This window comes from Mercenaria mercenaria, chromosome 19 (genome assembly GCF_021730395.1).
Source record: "Mercenaria mercenaria strain notata chromosome 19, MADL_Memer_1, whole genome shotgun sequence".
Classification (NCBI taxonomy): Eukaryota; Metazoa; Mollusca; class Bivalvia; order Venerida; family Veneridae; genus Mercenaria; species Mercenaria mercenaria.
Window position 1 is genome coordinate 24630910 of NC_069379.1, and position 21374 is coordinate 24652283.

At 39.3% G+C, this 21374-nt stretch overlaps 1 protein-coding gene across 1 annotated transcript in view; it reads left to right on the top strand.

Moving 5' to 3' along the window:
- Positions 1–21374, top strand: part of LOC123541928 (tight junction protein ZO-1-like) — a 213956-nt gene that overhangs the window by 136311 nt on the left and 56271 nt on the right. Inside the window, 6 exon segments of the mRNA XM_053531778.1 lie at positions 576–673; positions 1774–2010; positions 4100–4145; positions 7499–7658; positions 16224–16380; positions 18446–18597. Of these exon segments, the coding sequence (XP_053387753.1) occupies positions 576–673; positions 1774–2010; positions 4100–4145; positions 7499–7658; positions 16224–16380; positions 18446–18597 (850 nt within the window).

Here is a 21374-nt window from a genome sequence, read left to right on the forward strand (position 1 = left end):
AAGGGCAGTCTTGAAAAGTCCTTGAAAACAAAATTTGTCTTGAAAAGTGTTTGAAAATTGCCCAAAGACCTTGAAAAGTACTTGAATGTCTTATTTTCTCGTATGCTAGACAATTAAAATCTCCCTGAAAATCAAAAGTAAATCTTTTAGAATAAAATCGGCAAGTTTCGAGCAATGGGCAGAGCTACGAAAACGCCGTAATAAAAAAGGGCGAATGTGTTCGGGACGAAAGCGAAGTTTGGGTACGAATGTTTCGTACTTTCTCTTCCCCTGACTAAAATGGCGGATGTAGACACTAATGAATGACAGCTAGAATTTACAAATCTGTGTAAGTATTATTTATAAATAAGTCCTTGAAAACTATAAGACTAGTGCTTGAAAAGTCCTTGAATTTGACTTGGCCTTGTCTGTATGAACCCTGAGCTTATTTTAAACAATTGTTTTCATGAACAATTTTCACTAAACTTAATCTGTAGCATCCTTGACAGGTGTTTTTTGCTTTTCAAAGGTTCTGTTAAAAATCTAAATATATGTTACATAAAGCCAGAAACCTGTGAGAAATGTATATATTTCAGCAACTGTGACCCACAACAGCGCGGAGAGCTGGTATAAGAAACTGCTCGACATGGCAGACCTTCAGCAACAGCAGCAGATCTGGATGTCAGAGAAAAAGGTAAAAACTGTGATATCATCATAGCTACAAATTTAACAGTTTCCCATGCATTCCCAAATCACCAACTTAACTTTCTGTTTAATTCTATTTAGGCCAGGGCTGTAAATGAATAAAATATTGCTTATACCACAAGTCTGGCAAAAGTTGTTATATAATCTCAACAATAATGTAGTTACAATAATCTACATCGAGCTAGATCAGTGATGGATATTTATTCAGTAACTTTTCCATGTGTTACAAATTATCTCACACAAAGTTGCTTTTTGTTGGCTCCTGTCATCACCCATTCAACAGTTGCTTCTAACAACATCTCTCCAGTCAATTCTAACAACATCTCCACCTAAACCAGTCAGTCAATTTCTATCATCAAACTACACAGGAATTAACAAAGAAATACTTTCAGTGCAAAACTGTGGTTGTTGTAAAGAATTTGTAAAGATATGTGGTCACTAGAGGGCATAGTAACTATTTCTCCCCATGTGTATTATAGAGAACACATAATGATTATTTTCACTGAAAGTGCTATGTTAATAATTTCTTGGGTGACCTTTTATCAAGATTGTTACAATTATAGATTAAAGTAGAACAGTTTACAAACAATATCTCCTCCATTTGAAACAGCTAATTTTATTTTGAAGGAATTTCCGACTAGCATTTCTTTTGTAAGGTTGAACAGATAATTCGGATTTGTCAAAAACATGGCAGCTAGTCTTCAAAATAATAAAATATATAAGTGACATCTCGTATTAAGTGTAATCCACTTTTGAAATAGATCTGCAGAAATGTTCTATGGTTGACCATCTACTGAAATTGCTGAAGCTATTTTTGTCAAGAAACTGTCTGGGTATGACAAAAAACATGGCTGCCAGGGATTAGCTAGTTTTCCCTATGTGGCTCTAAGGAAAACTTCGAAAATCTTCTCTTAATCTTCAGGTCAGTTTTCAAAGTCTTTTAGCTCAAATGTTTTGTGGATTTCTCCATCCAAATGTTTGAGCTGTGAAACTCAGATGAAAGATCTGTAGTCATCATGGCCCTATATATCATGTAACACAAGATTTGCATATTTTATCTCTGTGTTCTTTCAATTCTTTCTCTATCAGCCTGATGAAGACATCAGTGATGATTACCTGTTCCCGATGTCCAATCGTCTCAGTTTCTCAGGGGCACAAGAGAGCGACACAGACCTTGCACGAGCTCTTGATGACATGGATGGGTCACCAACACATAAAAAGCGTTTTCTAGTCAGATCATCATCAGATCCAAGTGTTAACACAACAGATCGAATACCAGGGATTCCACCATATCCAGATCCTCCGAGATATCACAGGTCACCTAAGGTAAGTGATCACATTGCAGACATTCCACCATATCCAAATCCTCCTAGATATCGCAGGTCACCTAGGGTAAGTGATCACATTTCACCATAGCAGGATCCTCCTAAATATCACTGGTCACCTAAGGTAAGTGATCACATTTCACTATATCCAGATCCTCCTAGATATCACAGGTCATATAAGGTAAGTGATCACATTCCAAACATTCCACCAAATCCAGATCCTCCTAGATATCACTGGCCTCCTAAGGTAAGTGATCACATTTCACCATATCCAGATCCTCCTAGATATCACAGGTCATATAAGGTAAGTGATCACATTCCATACATTCCACCAAATCCAGATCCTCCTAGATACCACTGGTCACCTAAGGTAAGTGATCACATTCCACCATATCCAGGCCCCGTGTTCACAAAACATTTTCAGTCTCAGCTGAGTTTGATAATGAAACTTAATTTCTCATTTATATCTAAATAGAATGTTTAAGACTAAATGTTAAGTTAATAACTATTTTAAAGTAATTATTCGGTACTGATCGTCAGTCTCGTTTGGAATTTAAGCCTGAAGTTTTAGTAAAACTGATACTAAAATTTCAAACTCAAACTCAGCTGAGATTGAAAAATGTTTTGTGAACACGGGGCCTGATCCTCCTAGATATCACAGGTCAACTAAAGTAAGCGATCACATTTCACCATATCCAGATCCTAGATATCACAGGTCATATAAGGTAAGTGATCATATTCCATACATTCAACCAACAAATCCAGATCCTCCTAGATATCACTGGTCACCTAAGGTAAGTGATCACATTCCACCATATCCAGATCCTCCTAGATATCACAGGTCACCTAAGGTAAGTGATCACATTTTACCATATCTAGATCCTCCTAGATATCACTGGTCACCCAAGGTAAGTGATCACATTTCACCATATCCAGATCCTCCTAGATATCACAGGTCACCTAAGGTAAGTGATCACATTTTACCATATCCAGATCCTCCTAGATATCACAGGTCACCTAAGGTAAGTGATCACATTTTACCATATCCGGATCCTCCTAGATATCACAGGTCACCTAAGGTAAGTGATCACATTCCACCATATCCAGATCCTCCTAGATATCACAGGTCAACCAAGGTATGTGATCACATTTCACTATATCCAGATCCTCCTAGATATCACAGGTCACCTAAGGTAAGTGATCACATTCCACCATATCCAGATCCTCCTAGATATCACAGGTCACCTAAAGTAAGTGATAACATTCCACTGTATCCAGATCCTGCTAGATATCACAGGTCACCTAAGGTAAGTAATCACATTTTGCCATATCCAGATCCTGCTAGATATCACAGGTCACCTAAGGTATGTGATCACATACCACCATAGCCAGATCCTCCTAGATATCACAGGTCACCTAAGGTAAGTATCACATTCCACAATAGCCAGATCCTCCTAGATATCACAAGCCATCTTAGGTAAGTGATCACATTTTACCATATGAAGATCCTCCTAGATATCACAGGTCACCTAAGGTAAGTGATCACATTTCACTGTATCTAGATCCTCCTAGATATCACAGGTCACCCAAGGTAAGTGATCACATTCCACAATATCCAGATCCTCCTAGATATCACAGGTCACCTAAGGTGAGTGATCACATTTTACCATATCCTGATCCTCATAGATATCACTGGTCACATATGGTAAGTGATTACATTGCCGATATTCCACCATAGCCAGATCCTGCTAGATATCACAGATCACATAAGGTAAAAAGATAAGTGATCATACTCCCAAAGTATACAGGTCTACATAGGTATCACTGATTTGCAGTAAGTGAACACCTTTCAGCATATCTTGATTTGCCTAGATATCACAGGTGACAAAATCTGCTGTATAATGATGAAATTGTTAAATTATTCACTTTTGTTGTTGATTTTTAAAACCACAGATTAATTATATTTGCTGTTTCATCATGCTCTGTGGTGATGCAGATTTAAATTTTAGTTTTCATTTTCTTAGACTATGAGTTTGGCTTAGTTACATGATTAGAGATCTGCATAACATGTATATATATTTATATTGTAGTTGTCATATGATGGCCACCAGAATTACCAGGATGTTACATATGATGGTAACAATATTTTTGAATTATTCTTTGATTTTGTGAATTGGTTATAGTTTACTGAGAGTTCTACTTTGCTTGATTGTGTGTTACATCTTACTAATTTTAATTTACCAGATTACTTATTAGATTGATTTATGTCAGGCGGGCACACTGGCACTGTCAAACTTTGATTGCGCTCAATAATTCATGTGAGAAATGACTGATTCTAATGAAACCTGGTATGTTTTTTTGTATGAGCAAGTTCTGCCAGGCTAGGATGTTATCTGAAAATTTATATAAAATAGAACATACAGCTTCTCTTTTTAGCTCACCTGTCACATAGTGACAAGATGAGCTTTTGTGATCGTCCGTCGTCCGTCGTGTGTGCATCCGTGCGTCCGTCCGTCAACAATTTCTTGTCTGCACGATAGTAGTTTCATTTATGATTTTATTTTAACCAAGCTTACACACAACTTGTATCACCATAAGATCTTAGTTCCTTTCTTGAACTGGCCACATTCCATTATGGGTTCCAGAGTTATGGCCCCTGAAAGGACCAGAATTAGCTATTTTGCCCTTGTCTGCACAATAGCAGCTTCATTTATGATTAGAATTTAATCAAACTTGCACAAAACTTGTGTTGCCATAAGATCTCAGTTCCTTTGTTGAACCGGCCAGATCCCCTAATGGGTTTTAGAGTTATGGCCCCTGAAAGGGCCAAAATTAGCTATTTTGACCTTGTCTGCACAATAACAACTTCATTTGTGATTTGATTTTAACCAAACTTGCACACAACTTGTATCACCACAAGATCTTGGTTCCTTTCTTAAACTGGACAGATTCCATCATGGGTTCCAGAGTTATGGCCCCTTAAATGTCCAAAATTGGCTATTTTGGCTTTTGCAGCCATATAGAGACTTCATTTATGGTTTTATTTGATACAAACTTCCAAAATATCTTCAACAACAATAAATCTTGGATTCCATGACAAATCAGATCCATTCGTAGTTTCCAGAGTTATTTTATATCTGATTACCTCCCCTGATTGTAGTCAAAATGGATTTATATCAGTAAGTACTTACAGGACTTATTTGAAATTTCATTATTGTCATTACTTGGACCGAGGCAATCAGGGTAGATAACTATGGACTGATTTTATGTCAAATTACCTCCCTTTATTTTTGAAATTAAAATGGGTATATCTCCGTAACTAATGAAGATACTGATCTGAAATTTCATTTATGTTAACAGATTTATTTGGCAGATCCTTCTTTTGTTATCTTACAATAATTTTCTTTTGAATTACTTCCCTTTTACGTTACTATAAATAGCCTGTTTATAGTAACTTTTTTATTATTGGCCATAGGGAAAAACTGAGACCACTTTTCTGTGGTACAACATGGATGGTACCTCCAATTTTTAGGTGTATTTTGACATATCTGTACCTTGTAAGAATTTTGTTTTTCTTTTTGGTTAAATTTCTTTTCTTTGTTGTTCCTGTCCTTTGGACTTAGATATTTTTTCTGAGGACCTTCTTGTCCTCAAGTGCAATGATAACAGGTGAGCGATATAGGGCCATCATGGCCCTCTTGTTGAGTATTTTTAGCTCATCTGATTTTTATTGTCATCACTTGATTGGCATTGGCGTTGCCTGGTTAAGTTTTATGTTTTCTCCTAAACTATCAAAGCCATTGCTTTAAAACTTGTTCACCATCAATAACTGACTCTGTACAGCAAGAAACATAACTCCATCCTGCTTTTTGCGAGAATTATGGCCTCTTTCGGATTTAGAAAATATCAGATTTTTTGCGTTTAGGTCAACTTTCCTCCTTAATGGTCAAAGCCATTGCTTTAAAACTTGGAGCGTTATTCGCCATTAAAAGCTGACTCTGCACAGCAAGTACCGTAGCTACATTTTTTTTGCAAGAATTATGGCCCCTTTTGGACTGAGAAAATCAGATTTCTTGGTTAAGTTTTGTGTTTAGGTCAGCTTTTAGGTCAGCTTTTCTCCTAAACTATGAAAGCTATTGCTTCAAAACTTGCAACACTTGTTAACCATCAGAAGCTGACTCTGTACAGCAAGAAACATAACTCCATCCTGCTTTTTGCAAGAATTATGGTCTCTTTTGGACTTAGAAAATATCATAAAAACACGTGGGTAAGACAATATTTCTGTTATGCAGAGACAAAAAAATCAGATGAGCGTCTGCTCCTGCAAGGCGGTGCTCTTGTTTATATAAAAAATAAGTTTTGATTGTCCATTTTTTATGCCCCCGAAGGGAGGCATATAGTTTTTGAACCGTCTGTCTGTCGGTCTGTCAGTCTGTCGGTCTGTCCGCATTTTTCGTGTCCGGTCCATATCTTTGTCATCGATGGATGGATTTTCAAATAACTTGGCATGAATGTGTACCACAGTAAGACGACGTGTCACGCGCAAGACACAGGTCCGTAGCTCAAAGGTCAAGGTCACACTTAGACATTAAGGGATAGTGCATTGATGGGCGTGTCCGGTCCATATCTTTGTCATCGATGGATGGATTTTCAAATAACTTAGCATGAATGTGTACCACAGTAAGACGACGTGTCATGCGCAAGACCCAGGTCTGTAGCTCAAAGGTCAAGGTCACACTTAGATGTTAAAGGTCTTTTTTCATGATAGTGCATTGATGGGCGTGTCCGGTCCATATCTTTGTCATTCATGCATGGATTTTAAAATAACTACGCATAAATGTGTGACACAGTAAGACGACGTGTCGCGCGCAAGACCCAGCTCCGTAGGTCAAAGGTCCTAAACTCGAACATCGGCCATAACTATTCATTTAAAGTGCCATCGGGGGCATGTGTCATCCTATGGAGACAGCTCTAGTTTAAATTTTCTTTTTACATATTTTTGCAAATTCACATATTGAATAAATTACAGGTTTGTAAAAGTATCTTGTAGTATAAAATGAGTTCTTTCAATTAACCTTAACTTATATGGAAGATACAAAAGTATCTTTGGTCTGTTTCATAAAAAGAATATGAAATATTGTCAACTTATGTTTGTCTTTTTAGTCATGAGGTATTTTGATGGCCTGTGCCCATCATTGTAAGTGGTCAGGATTTCTGTTTCCTGGCATGGAACTTTATTTGTGTGGATAGTTATATGGCACATGATGAATGTTCATTAAACTTGTTTAAATTTGTTTTAAAAACAGGATATTCAAAGATCATACATAATAAATGTTTATAATTTCAGACTCGTATACTCAAAGATCATACACACAATAAATGTTTATAATTTCAGACTCGTATACTCAAAGATCATACACACAATAAATGTTTATAATTTCAGACTCGTATACTCAAAGATCATACACTATAAATGTTTATAATTTCAGACTCGTATACTCAGAGATCAGAAGATAGATATTATCCTTCATACTATGCAGATAATTATGATCATCGCATCAACCGTACAAATATAGATCCTTACGCTACCATCTCGCCAGTAGAAAGGTTGCGTGGGCGTTTACCTTCAGATTCACAATGGAATGATGGGTATGCACAGAATATAGTTCTATTTAATAGAAAATGTTCCACCAGTAGCACAACATGACCTAGGAAATAATGTACATTGTATTTCACTGCCTAGGTGGTAAGGGCCACCAGTAGCATGACATGACCTAGGAAATCTTGTACATTGTAGATTGTATTTCACTGCCTAGTTGGTGAGGACCACCAGTAGCACCACATGACCTAGGAAATGATGTATGTTGTAGATTGTTTTTCACTGCCTAGTTGGTATGGACCACCAGTAGCATCACATGGCCTAGGAAATGATGTACATTGTAGATTGTATTTCACTGCCTAGTTGGTAAGGACCACCAGTAGCATCACATGGCCTAGGAAATGATGTAGATTGTAGATTGTATTTCACTGCCTAGTTGGTAAGGACCACCAGTAGCACCACATGACTTAAGAAGTGTACATTGTAGATTGTATTTCACTGCCTAGTTGGTAAGGACCACCAGTAGCATCACATGATCTAGGAAATGATGTATATTGTAGACTTTCACTGCCTAGTTGGTAAGGACCACCAGTAGCATCACTTCACCTAGGAAATGATGTACATTGTAGATTATATTTCACTGCCTAGTTGATAAGGACCACCAGTAGCACCACATGACCTAGGCTAGGAAATGATGTACATTGTAGATTGTATTTCACTGCCTAGGTGGTAAGGGCCATCAGTAGCATGACATGACCTAGGAAATGATGTACATTGTAGATTGTATTTCACTGCCTAGTTGGTAAGGACCAACAGTAGCACCACATGACCTAGGAAATAATGTACATTGTAGATTGTATTTCACTGCCTTAGTGGTAAGGACCACCAGTAGCATCACTTCACCTAGGAAATGATGTACATTGTAGATTGTATTTCACTGCCTAGGTGGTAAGGGCCACCAGTAGCAGGACATGACCTAGGTAATGTTGTACATTGTAGATTGAATTTCACTGCCTAGTTGATAAGGACCACCAGTAGCACCACATGACCTAAGAAGTGTACATTGTAGATTGTATTTCACTGCCTAGTTGGCAAGGACCACCAGTAGCATCACATGACCTAGGAAATGATGTATATTGTAGACTTTCACTGCCTGGTTGGTAAGGACCACCAGTAGCATCACTTCACCTAGGAAATGATGTACATTGTAGATTGTATTTCACTGCCTTGGTGGTAAGGGCCACAAGTAGCATGACATGACCTAGGAAATGATGTACATTGTATTTCACTGCCTAGTTGGTAAGGACCACCAGTAGCACCACATGACCTAGATAATAATGTACATTGTAGATTGTATTTCACTGCCTAGTTGGTAAGGGCCACCAGTAGCACCACATGACCTAGGAAATGATGTACATCGTAGATTGTATTTCACTGCCTAGTTGGTAAGGACCACCAGTAGCACCACATGACCTAGGAAATGATGTACATTGTAGATTGTATTTCACTGCCTAGTTGGTAAGGGCCACCAGTAGCACCACATGACCTAGGAAATGATGTACATTGTAGATTGTATTTCACTGCCTAGGTGGTAAGGGCCACCAGTAGCATGACATGACCTAGGAAATGATGTACATTGTAGATTGTATTTCACTGCCTAGGTGGTAAGGGCCGTCATTAGCATGACATGACCTAGGAAATGTTGTACATTGTAGATTGTATTTCACTGCCTAGTTGGTAAGGACCACCAGTAGCATGACATGACCTAGGAAATGTCGTACATTGTAGATTGTATTCAACTGCCTAGTTGGTAAGGACCACCAGTAGCACCACATGACCTAGGAAATGATGTACATTGTAGATTGTATTTCACTGCCTAGTTGGTAAGGACCACCAGTAGCACCACATGACCTAAGGAATGATTTAAATTGTAGATTGTATTTCACTACCTAGGTGGTAAGGGCCACCAGTAGCATGACATGACCTAGGTAATGTTGTACATTGTAGATTGTATTTCACTGCCTAGGTGTAAGGACCACCAGTAGCATGACATGACCTAGGAAATGATGTACATTGTAGATTGTATTTCACTGCCTAGTTGGTAAGGACCACCAGTAGCACCACATGACCTAAGGAATGATTTAAATTGTAGATTGTATTTCACTACCTAGGTGGTAAGGGGCACCAGTAGCATCACATGACCTAGGTATGTTGTACATTGTAGATTGTATTTCACTGCCTAGGTGTAAGGACCACCAGTAGCATGACATGACCTAGGAAATGATGTACATTGTAGATTGTATTTCACTGCCTACGTGGTAAGGACCACCAGTAGCACCACATGACCTAAGGAATGATTTAAATTGTAGATTGTATTTCACTGCCTAGGTGGTAAGGGCCTCCAGTAGCATGACATGACCTTGGTAATGTTGTACATTGTAGATTTTTTTTCACTGCCTAGGTGGTAAGAACCACCAGTAGCACCACATGACCTAGGTAATGTTGTACATTGTAGATTGTATTTCACTGCCTAGATTGTAAGGACCACCAGTAGCATGACATGACCTAGGTAATGATGTACATTGTAGATTGTATTTCACTGCCTAGGTGGTAAGGACCACCAGTAGCATGTCATGACCTAGGGAATGATGTACATTGTAGATTGTATTTCACTGCCTAGGTGGTAAGAACCACCAGTAGCACCACATGACCTAGGTAATATTGTACATTGTAGATTGTATTTCACTGCCTAGATTGTAAGGACCACCAGTAGCATGACATGACCTAGGTAATGATGTACATTGTAGATTGTATTTCACTGCCTAGGTGGTAAGGGCCACCAGTAGCAGGACATGACCTAGGTAATGTTGTACATTGTAGATTGAATTTCACTGCCTAGTTGATAAGGACCACCAGTAGCACCACATGACCTAAGAAGTGTACATTGTAGATTGTATTTCACTGCCTAGTTGGCAAGGACCACCAGTAGCATCACATGACCTAGGAAATGATGTATATTGTAGACTTTCACTGCCTGGTTGGTAAGGACCACCAGTAGCATCACTTCACCTAGGAAATGATGTACATTGTAGATTGTATTTCACTGCCTTGGTGGTAAGGGCCACAAGTAGCATGACATGACCTAGGAAATGATGTACATTGTATTTCACTGCCTAGTTGGCAAGGACCACCAGTAGCACCACATGACCTAGATAATAATGTACATTGTAGATTGTATTTCACTGCCTAGTTGGTAAGGGCCACCAGTAGCACCACATGACCTAGGAAATGATGTACATCGTAGATTGTATTTCACTGCCTAGTTGGTAAGGACCACCAGTAGCACCACATGACCTAGGAAATGATGTACATTGTAGATTGTATTTCACTGCCTAGTTGGTAAGGGCCACCAGTAGCACCACATGACCTAGGAAATGATGTACATTGTAGATTGTATTTCACTGCCTAGGTGGTAAGGGCCACCAGTAGCACGACATGACCTAGGAAATGATGTACATTGTAGATTGTATTTCACTGCCTAGGTGGTAAGGGCCGTCATTAGCATGACATGACCTAGGAAATGTTGTACATTGTAGATTGTATTTCACTGCCTAGTTGGTAAGGACCACCAGTAGCATGACATGACCTAGGAAATGTCGTACATTGTAGATTGTATTCAACTGCCTAGTTGGTAAGGACCACCAGTAGCACCACATGACCTAGGAAATGATGTACATTGTAGATTGTATTTCACTGCCTAGTTGGTAAGGACCACCAGTAGCACCACATGACCTAAGGAATGATTTAAATTGTAGATTGTATTTCACTACCTAGGTGGTAAGGGCCACCAGTAGCATGACATGACCTAGGTAATGTTGTACATTGTAGATTGTATTTCACTGCCTAGGTGGTAAGGACCACCAGTAGCATGACATGACCTAGGAAATGATGTACATTGTAGATTGTATTTCACTGCCTAGTTGGTAAGGACCACCAGTAGCACCACATGACCTAAGGAATGATTTAAATTGTAGATTGTATTTCACTACCTAGGTGGTAAGGGGCACCAGTAGCATCACATGACCTAGGTAATGTTGTACATTGTAGATTGTATTTCACTGCCTAGGTGGTAAGGACCACCAGTAGCATGACATGACCTAGGAAATGATGTACATTGTAGATTGTATTTCACTGCCTACGTGGTAAGGACCACCAGTAGCACCACATGACCTAAGGAATGATTTAAATTGTAGATTGTATTTCACTGCCTAGGTGGTAAGGGCCACCAGTAGCATGACATGACCTTGGTAATGTTGTACATTGTAGATTGTATTTCACTGCCTAGGTGGTAAGAACCACCAGTAGCACCACATGACCTAGGTAATGTTGTACATTGTAGATTGTATTTCACTGCCTAGATTTTAAGGACCACCAGTAGCATGACATGACCTAGGTAATGATGTACATTGTAGATTGTATTTCACTGCCTAGGTGGTAAGGACCACCAGTAGCATGTCATGACCTAGGGAATGATGTACATTGTAGATTGTATTTCACTGCCTAGGTGGTAAGAACCACCAGTAGCACCACATGACCTAGGTAATGTTGTACATTGTAGATTGTATTTCACTGCCTAGATTGTAAGGACCACCAGTAGCATGACATGACCTAGGTAATGATGTACATTGTAGATTGTATTTCACTGCCTAGGTGGTAAGGACCACCAGTAGCATGTCATGACCTAGGAAATGATGTACATTGTAGATTGTATTTCACTGCCTAGGTGGTAAGGACAGCAGTAGCATGACATGACCTAGGGAATGATGTACATTGTATATTGTATTTCACTGCCTAGGTTGTAAGGACCACCAGTAGCATGTCATGACCTAGGAAATGATGTACATTGTAGATTGTATTTCACTGCCAGGTTGTAGGGGCCACCAGTAGCACCACATGACCTAAGGAATGATTTAAATTGTAGATTGTATTTCACTGCCTAGGTGGTAAGGGCCACCAGTAGCACCACATGACCTAAGGAATGATTTAAATTGTAGATTGTATTTCACTGCCTAGGTGGTAAGGGCCACCAGTAGCACCACATGACCAAAGGAATGATTTAAATTGTAGATTGTATTTCACTACCTAGGTGGTAAGGGCCACCAGTAGCATGACATGACCTAGGAAATGATGTACATTGTAGATTGTATTTCACTGCCTAGTTGGTAAGGGCCACCAGTAGCATCACATGACCTAAGGAATGATTTTAATTGTGGATTGTATTTCACTGCCTAGGTGGTAAGGGCCACCAGTAGCATCACATGACCTAGGAAATGATGTACATTGTAGATTGTATTTCACTGCCTAGTTGATAAGGGCCACCAGTAGCATCACATGACCTAAGGAATGATTTTAATTGTAGATTGTATTTCACTGCCTAGGTGGTAAGGGCCACCAGTAGCACCTCATGACCTAAGGAATGATTTCAATTGTAGATTGTATTTCACTACCTAGGTGGTAAGGGCCACCAGTAGCATGACATGACCTAGGAAATTATGTACATTGTAGATTGTATTTCACTACCTAGGCTGTAAGGACCACCAGTAGCATCACATGACCTAAGGATTGATTTAAATTGTAGATTGTATTTCACTGCCTAGGTGGTATGGGCCACCAGTAACATCTCATGACCTAAGGAATGATTTAAATTGTAGATTGTATTTCACTACCTAGGTGGTAAGGGCCAGCAGTAGCATGACATGACCTAGGAAATGATGTACATTGTAGATTGTATTTCACTGCCTAGGTGGTAAGGACCACCAGTAGCATGACATGACCTAGGTAATGTTGTACATTGTAGATTGTATTTCACTGCCTAGGTGGTAAGGACCACCAGTAGCACCACATGACCAAAGGAATGATTTAAATTGTAGATTGTATTTCACTACCTAGGTGGTACGGGCCACCAGTAGCATGACATGACCTAGGAAATGATGTACATTGTAGATTGTATTTCACTGCCTAGTTGGTAAGGGCCACCAGTAGCATCACATGACCTAAGGAATGATTTTAATTGTGGATTGTATTTCACTGCCTAGGTGGTAAGGGCCACCAGTAGCATCACATGACCTAGGAAATGATGTACATTGTAGATTGTATTTCACTGCCTAGTTGATAAGGGCCACCAGTAGCATCACATGACCTAAGGAATGATTTAAATTGTAGATTGTATTTCACTGCCTAGGTGGTAAGGGCCACCAGTAGCACCTCATGACCTAAGGAATGATTTCAATTGTAGATTGTATTTCACTACCTAGGTGGTAAGGGCCACCAGTAGCATGACATGACCTAGGAAATTATGTACATTGTAGATTGTATTTCACTACCTAGGCTGTAAGGACCACCAGTAGCATCACATGACATAAGGATTGATTTAAATTGTAGATTGTATTTCACTGCCTAGGTGGTAAGGGCCACCAGTAACATCTCATGACCTAAGGAATGATTTAAATTGTAGATTGTATTTCACTACCTAGGTGGTAAGGGCCACCAGTAGCATGACATGACCTAGGAAATGATGTACATTGTAGATTGTATTTCACTACCTAGGTGGTAAGGACCACCAGTAGCATGACATGACCTAGGTAATGTTGTACATTGTAGATTGTATTTCACTGCCTAGGTGGTAAGGACCACCAGTAGCATGACATGACCTAGGTAATGTTGTACATTGTAGATTGTATTTCACTGCCTAGTTGGTAAGGACCACCAGTAGCATGACATGACCTAGGTAATGTTGTACATTGTAGATTGTATTTCACTGCCTAGGTTGTAAGGACCACCAGTAGCATGACATGACCTAGGAAATGATGTACATTGTAGATTGTATTTCACTGCCTAGTTGGTAAGGACCACCAGTAGCATGACATGACCTAAGGAATGATTTAAATTGTAGATTGTATTTCACTGCCTAGGTGGTAAGGGCCACCAGTAGCACCACATGACCTAAGGAATGATTTAAATTGTAGATTGTATTTCACTGCCTAGGTGGTAAGGGCCACCAGTAGCACCACATGACCAAAGGAATGATTTAAATTGTAGATTGTATTTCACTGCCTAGGTGGTAAGGGCCACCAGTAGCGCCATATGACCTAAGGAATGATTTAAATTGTAGATTGTATTTCACTACCTAGGTGGTAAGGGCCACCAGTAGCACCACATGACCTAAGGAATGATTTAAATTGTAGATTGTATTTCACTACCTAGTTGGTAAGGGTCACCAGTAGCGCCACATGACCTAAGGAATGATTTAAATTGTAGATTGTATTTCACTACCTAGGTGGTAAGGGCCACCAGTAGCATCAGATGACCTAGGACATGATGTACATTGTGGATTGTATTTTACTGCCTAGTTTGTAAGGGCCACCAGTAGCATCACATGACCTAAGGAATGATTTAAATTGTAGATTGTATATCACTGCCTAGGTGGTAAGGACCACCAGTAGCACCACATGACCTAAGGAATGATTTAAATTGTAGATTGTATTTCACTACCGAGGTGGTAAGGGCCACCAGTAGCATGACATGACCTAGGAAATGATGTACATTGTAGATTGTATTTCACTGCCTAGTTGGTAAGGACCACCAGTAGCATCACATGACCTAAGGAATGATTTATATTGTAGATTGTATTTCACTGCCTAGGTGGTAAGGGCCACCAGTAGCACCACATGACCTAAGGAATGATTTATATTGTAGATTGTATTTCATTGCCTAGGTGGTAAGGGCCACCAGTAGCATGACATGACCTAGGAAATGATGTACATTGTAGATTGTATTTCACTACCTAGGTGGTAAGGACCACCAATAGCATCACATGACCTAAGGAATGATTTAAATTGTAGATTGTATTTCACTGCCTATGTGGTAAGGGCCACCAGTAGCATCACATGACCTAAGGAATGATTTAACTTGTAGATTGTATTTCACTACCTAGTTGGTAAGGACCACCAGTATAATCACATGACCTAAGGAATGATTTAAATTGTAGATTGTATTTCACTACCTAGGTGGTAAGGGCCACAAGTAGCACCACATGACCTGAGGAATGATTAAAATTGTAGATTGTATTTCACTACCTAGGTGGTAAGGGCCACCAGTAGCATCACATGACCTAGGAAATGATTTAAATTGTAGATTGTATTTCACTGCCTAGGTGGTAAGGGCCACCAGTAGCATCACATGACCTAGGAAATGATGTACATTGTAGATTGTATTTCACTGCCTAGGTGGTAAGGGCCACCAGTAGCATCACATGACCTAGGAAATGATGTACATTGTAGATTGTATTTCACTACCTAGGTGGTAAGGGCCACCAGTAGCACCACATGACCAAAGGAATGATTTAAATTGTAGATTGTATTTCACTGCCTAGGTGGTAAGGACCACCAGTAGCATCACATGACGTAAGGAATGATTTAAATTGTAGATTGTATCTTTATGCTTAGTTTGGTATAATTAATCAGAGAAATTTAGATATTTTTATGTAACAATACAGACAAGATAGGCAGGCACTAAGAGGCAGCATAATGCATTTTATATTCTGTTTGTTGCTATAGGTTTGATGATAGACAGAATCAACAAGTACCAGACCCACTGTATTCTCGTCCATTCCCACGACAACATCAGTCACCACATCAGTCAGCATCACCTCAAGAGCCAAGCTCTCCATCGAACCAACCCCCACCTCCTCAACAACACCTGCCAGAGCAAAGGGTTTGTATTGGTTATCACTCGTTTTCATTTTGATAGGAAACACGTAAGGTGTTTGTACCAGCTTTTGTTAAGTATGATCCTTTTTAGCTCACCTGAGCACAAAGTGCTCAAAGGTGAGCTTTAGTGATCGCCCTGTGTCCGTCGTCCGTCGTCCGTCCGTCCGTCGTCAACAATTTGACTGTTAACACTCTAGAGGTCACATTTTTGGCCCAATCTTAATGAAACTTTGTCAGAATGTTACCCTCAATAAAATCTTGGACGAGTTTGATATTGGGTCATCTGGGATTAAAAACTAGGTCATCAGGTCAGATCAAAGGAAAAGCTTGTTAACACTCTAGAGGTCACATTTTTGGCCCAATCTTAATGAAACTTGGTCAGAATGTTACCCTCAATAAAATCTTGGACGAGTTCGATATTGGGTCATCTGGGATCAAAAACTAGGTCATCAGGTCAAATCAAAGGAAAAGCTTGTTAACACTCTAGAGGTCACATTTTTGGCCCAATCTTAATGAAACTTGGTCAGAATGTTACCCTCAATAAAATCTTGGATGAGTTCGATATTGGGTCATCTGGGGTCAAAAACTAGGTCATCAGGTCAAATCAAAGGAAAAGCTTGTTAACACTCTAGAGGTCATATTTTTGGCCCAATCTGAATGAAACTTGGTCAGAATGTTACCCTCAATAAAATCTTGGACGAGTTCGATATTGGGTCATCTGGGGTCAAAAACTAGGTCACCAGGTCAAATCAAAGGAAAAGCTTGTTAACACTCTAGAGGTCACAATTCCAATCTTAATGAAACTTGACCAGAATGTTAATCTAGATGATCTTAAGGTCCAGTTTGAATCTGGGTCATGTAGGATCAAAAACTAGGTCACCAGGTCAAATCAAAGGAAAAGCTAGTTTACACTGTAGAGTCCACATTTATGACCATATCATAATGAAACTTGGTCAGAATGTTAATCTTGATGATCTTAAGGTCAAGTGTAAATCTTGGTCAGGTGGGGTCAAAAACTAGGTCACTAGGTCAGATCAGAGGAAAAGCTTGTTAACACTGTAGAGGCCATATTTATGACTGTATCTTCATGAAACTTAGTCAGAATGTTAAACTTGATGATCTTTAGGGCAAATTTGAATCTGGGTCATGTCGGGTCAAAAACTAGGTCACCAGGTCAAATCAAAGGAAAAGCTAGTTAACACTTTAGAGGCCACATTTATGACCACATCTTAATGAAACTTTGTCAGAATGTTAATCTTGATGATCTTTAGGTCAAGTTTAAATCTGGGTCAGTTGGGGTCAAAAACTAGGTCACTAGATCATATCAAAGGAAAACCTTGTTAACACTCTAGAGGCCACATTTATGACTGTATATTCATGAAACTTAGTCAGAATGTTAAACTTGATGATCTTTAGGTCGAGTTCGAATCTGGGTCATGTCGGGTCAAAAACTAGGTCACAGGATCAAATCAAAGGAATGGCTAGTTAACACTTTAGAGGCCACATTTATGACCATATCTTAATGAAACTTGGTCAGAATGTTAATCTTAATGATCTTTAGGTCTGTAGGTCAGGTGAGCGATACAGGGCCTTCATGGCCCTCTTGTTTTAGTTTGAAAGTGAAAAAAGGAGGTTAAAATTAATATATAGTATAAATTACATTGAAGACATTTCATTAGTCTGACTTGCCTACTACCTTCTCTGTAATGTACCTTTAGTTAGTTCACCAAGGGAGCTATGGTATAGCTGGCTGGTCTAGCATCAGTTGCTTGTTAGTTCACCAAGGGACTATATTATGTCTGAAATCAATTGTGCTCCACTTTTGATTCATGTGGGGAAATTGGCTTTTGTTACTTGTGAAGAACAAGTAATTACTGATACAGAATCCAGGAACACTGGTTGACTTCCTGCAGTTACATGACCGAAATACTGTTGAAAAGCTAGAGCTAAACCCAAAACAAACAAACAAACCCCTAGGAGTAGGAGTTTGACATCCAGCTTAGGATGTAGAATTCACCATGTCCTGCAACTATTTTCATATATCAATGTTTGTATTTCATTTATTACAGCAACCATACAACGACAATTCCTCATATTCCAGTGACTCATTTACAAAATACACATCAAATCCTGCCAATAAACACGATGATTCCAAATTACGGGAGAAGTTTGCCAATGTAGGAGGTGGTCGACAAATGGGGAGAAGCAATGATCCGTACAGGTATCCTCTTTCTTCCCTGTGGTTTTGTGTAACCTATGTAAATTTATGTTTTATGTTCAAATTCTTTAAGCCCAACAAAACACAATTCTTCTTCAGTTTTTCTTGGGCAATTTTTGTTTGTATATTGAAAACTTTAGTATAGTATACTGTTGTATATGTTCGAAAGTCTGTACCACTTTTTTAAGGTAAAGTGTGTGCTAGTGAAATGTATGTCTCACTTTAATTAATCAAGTAAGTATTTTCTAGTGAAATATCTGCATAAAGTGTCTGTGCCTCTTTATTGTACCCCAGACAACAAAGTTGTAATTGTACCCCCAGACAACAAAGTTGTAAGGGGGGTATACTGGTTTTAGGTTGTCTTTCCGTCTGTCCATCCATCTGTCTTTCCATAGACAGAATCTTTTGCGCACCAACTCTCCTCATTCCCTTTACAGAGTCCCATAAACACAATTTAATGAAACTTCACACAAGTGATCAGTACCAACCTTAGTTGTACATGGTGCATGGTAAGTTATTTTAGATAAATATTCTGCAGAGTTATGGGACTTTACTATACTGTATGCATACAGTCTATAAACATACAGTCCACATATTTATGCAATCTTGTGTGTGTCAAATTGCAATATATTGTGTCAGTGAGTGCGGGGGGAACATTCGTCATCTTTAGTGATAGCTCTAGTTTACATAAAATTTTTCTAACAGAAACTCTGCTCTACTTTATTATGCTCCCTGAAGGGGAAGCATATAATTGCCGCTTCATCTGTCCTTCCTTTTGTCCTGCATTTCTTGTCCAGAGTATTTCTCAACAACCACTGATTGGAATTTAGCGAAACTTCATAGGAAGCTTCACTATCAAGAGGACTTATTATCTTTTTGTTCCAGTCAGCAGAGTTATTGCCCTTTGGTTATTCAATGGTAATAAACTAAAGTACAATTATTGTCCGGAATATTTCTCAGCATCCACTCAACAGCTCACATCCCAGTTTAGCCATACTACATAGGAAGCTTTACTATCAAGAGGAGATGCACATATTTATGTCTCTCACCACACAGTTGTGTGGGAGACATATTGATTTACTCCAGTCTGTGTGTCTTGTGTGTGTGTGTCTGTCTGTCACAAAGCTTGTCCGCACTCTAAGTCGAAGATTTCTCATTCGATTTTCAACAAACTTAAACAAAATGTGTTTGACCATAAGACCTCGGCCAAGCTCGATAACTAGCCAAATCGGTCCAGGCGTCTTAGAGTTATGGCCCTTGAATTACCAAAAATCGGTCTTTTTACTCTTGTCCGCATTTACTCTTGTCCGCACTCTAATTCGAATATTTCTCATCCAATCTTCACCAAACTTAAACAAAATGTGTTTGACCATAAGACCTCGGCCAAGTTCGATAACTAGCCAAATCGGTCCAGGCATTTTGGAGTTATGGCCCTTGAATTATCGAAAAATTGGCCTTTTTACTCATGTCCGCACTCTTAGTCAAACATTTCTCATCCGATCTTCACCAAACTTGAACAAAATGTTTTTGACCATGAGACCTCGGCAAGTTCGATAACTAGCCAAATCGGTCCAGGCATTTTGGAGTTACGGCCCTTGAATTATCGAAAAATCAGCCTTTTTACTCTTGTCCACACTCTAAGTCGAACATTTCTCATCCGATCTTCACCAAACTTGAACAAAATGTGTTTGACCATGAGACCTCGGCCAAGTTCGATAACTAGCCAAATCGGTCCAGGCATTTTAGAGTTATGGCCCTTGAATTACCGAAAAAATCCGTCTGTTTACTCTTGTCCGCTCTCTAAGTCGAACATTTCTCATCCGATCTTCACCAAACTTGAACAAAATTGGTTTGGCCATAAGACCTTACCCAGGTTCGATAACTAGCTAAATCCGCCCAGGCACTTTTGATTTATGGCCCTTGAATTACTGATTGGATCCACTCATCCAGACCATCTAATTGGATCCACACGTCTAAAACATCTAGAGAAACTAACATTTTTAGGCTGGACTGCTCTCAAAGTCGACAAGGTGAGTTTTGCTCCGCTGTCACAAGGTCCGTCCGTGCGTCCGTAAACTTTTGCTGTGACCACTCTAGGTCACATTTTCTGGGATTGAAGTGGTCGAATGTTATCTTGATGATATCTAGGTCAATTCGACTGGTCGTGCCATCAAAAACTGGTCTGTCAAATAAAACCTTGGACCTCTCTAGGGCCATTATTTCACAAGATTCATGAAAATTGCGTCAGACTTCACCTGATGATATCTAGGTCAAGTTCGAAACTGGGTCCGTTTGGAGTCAAAAACTAGGTCAGTAGGTCTAAAAATAGAAAAACCTTGTGACCTCTCTAGTTAATAGGAGCAGTTGTGGGAGACTTGCGCTTTTCTCAAAAGCATCTCTAGTTTCTTCTTGTTATGGTTGGATGATTTTTAGCTCACCTGTCACATAGTGACAAGGTGAGCTTTTGTGATCATGCAGCGTCCGTCGTGCGTGCGTGCGTGCGTGCGTGCGTAAACTTTTGCTTGTGACCACTCTAGAGGTCTTATTTTTTGTGGGATCTTTATGAAAGTTGGTCAGAATGTTCATCTTGATGATATCTAGATCAAGTTCGAAACTTGGTCACGTGCCTTCAAAAACTAGGTCAGTAGGTCTAAAAATAGAAAAACCTTGTGACCTCTCTAGAGGCCATATTTTTCAATGGATCTTCATGAAAATTGGTCATAATGTTCACCTTGATGATATCTAGGTCAAGTTCGAAACTCGGTCACGTGTGTTCAAAA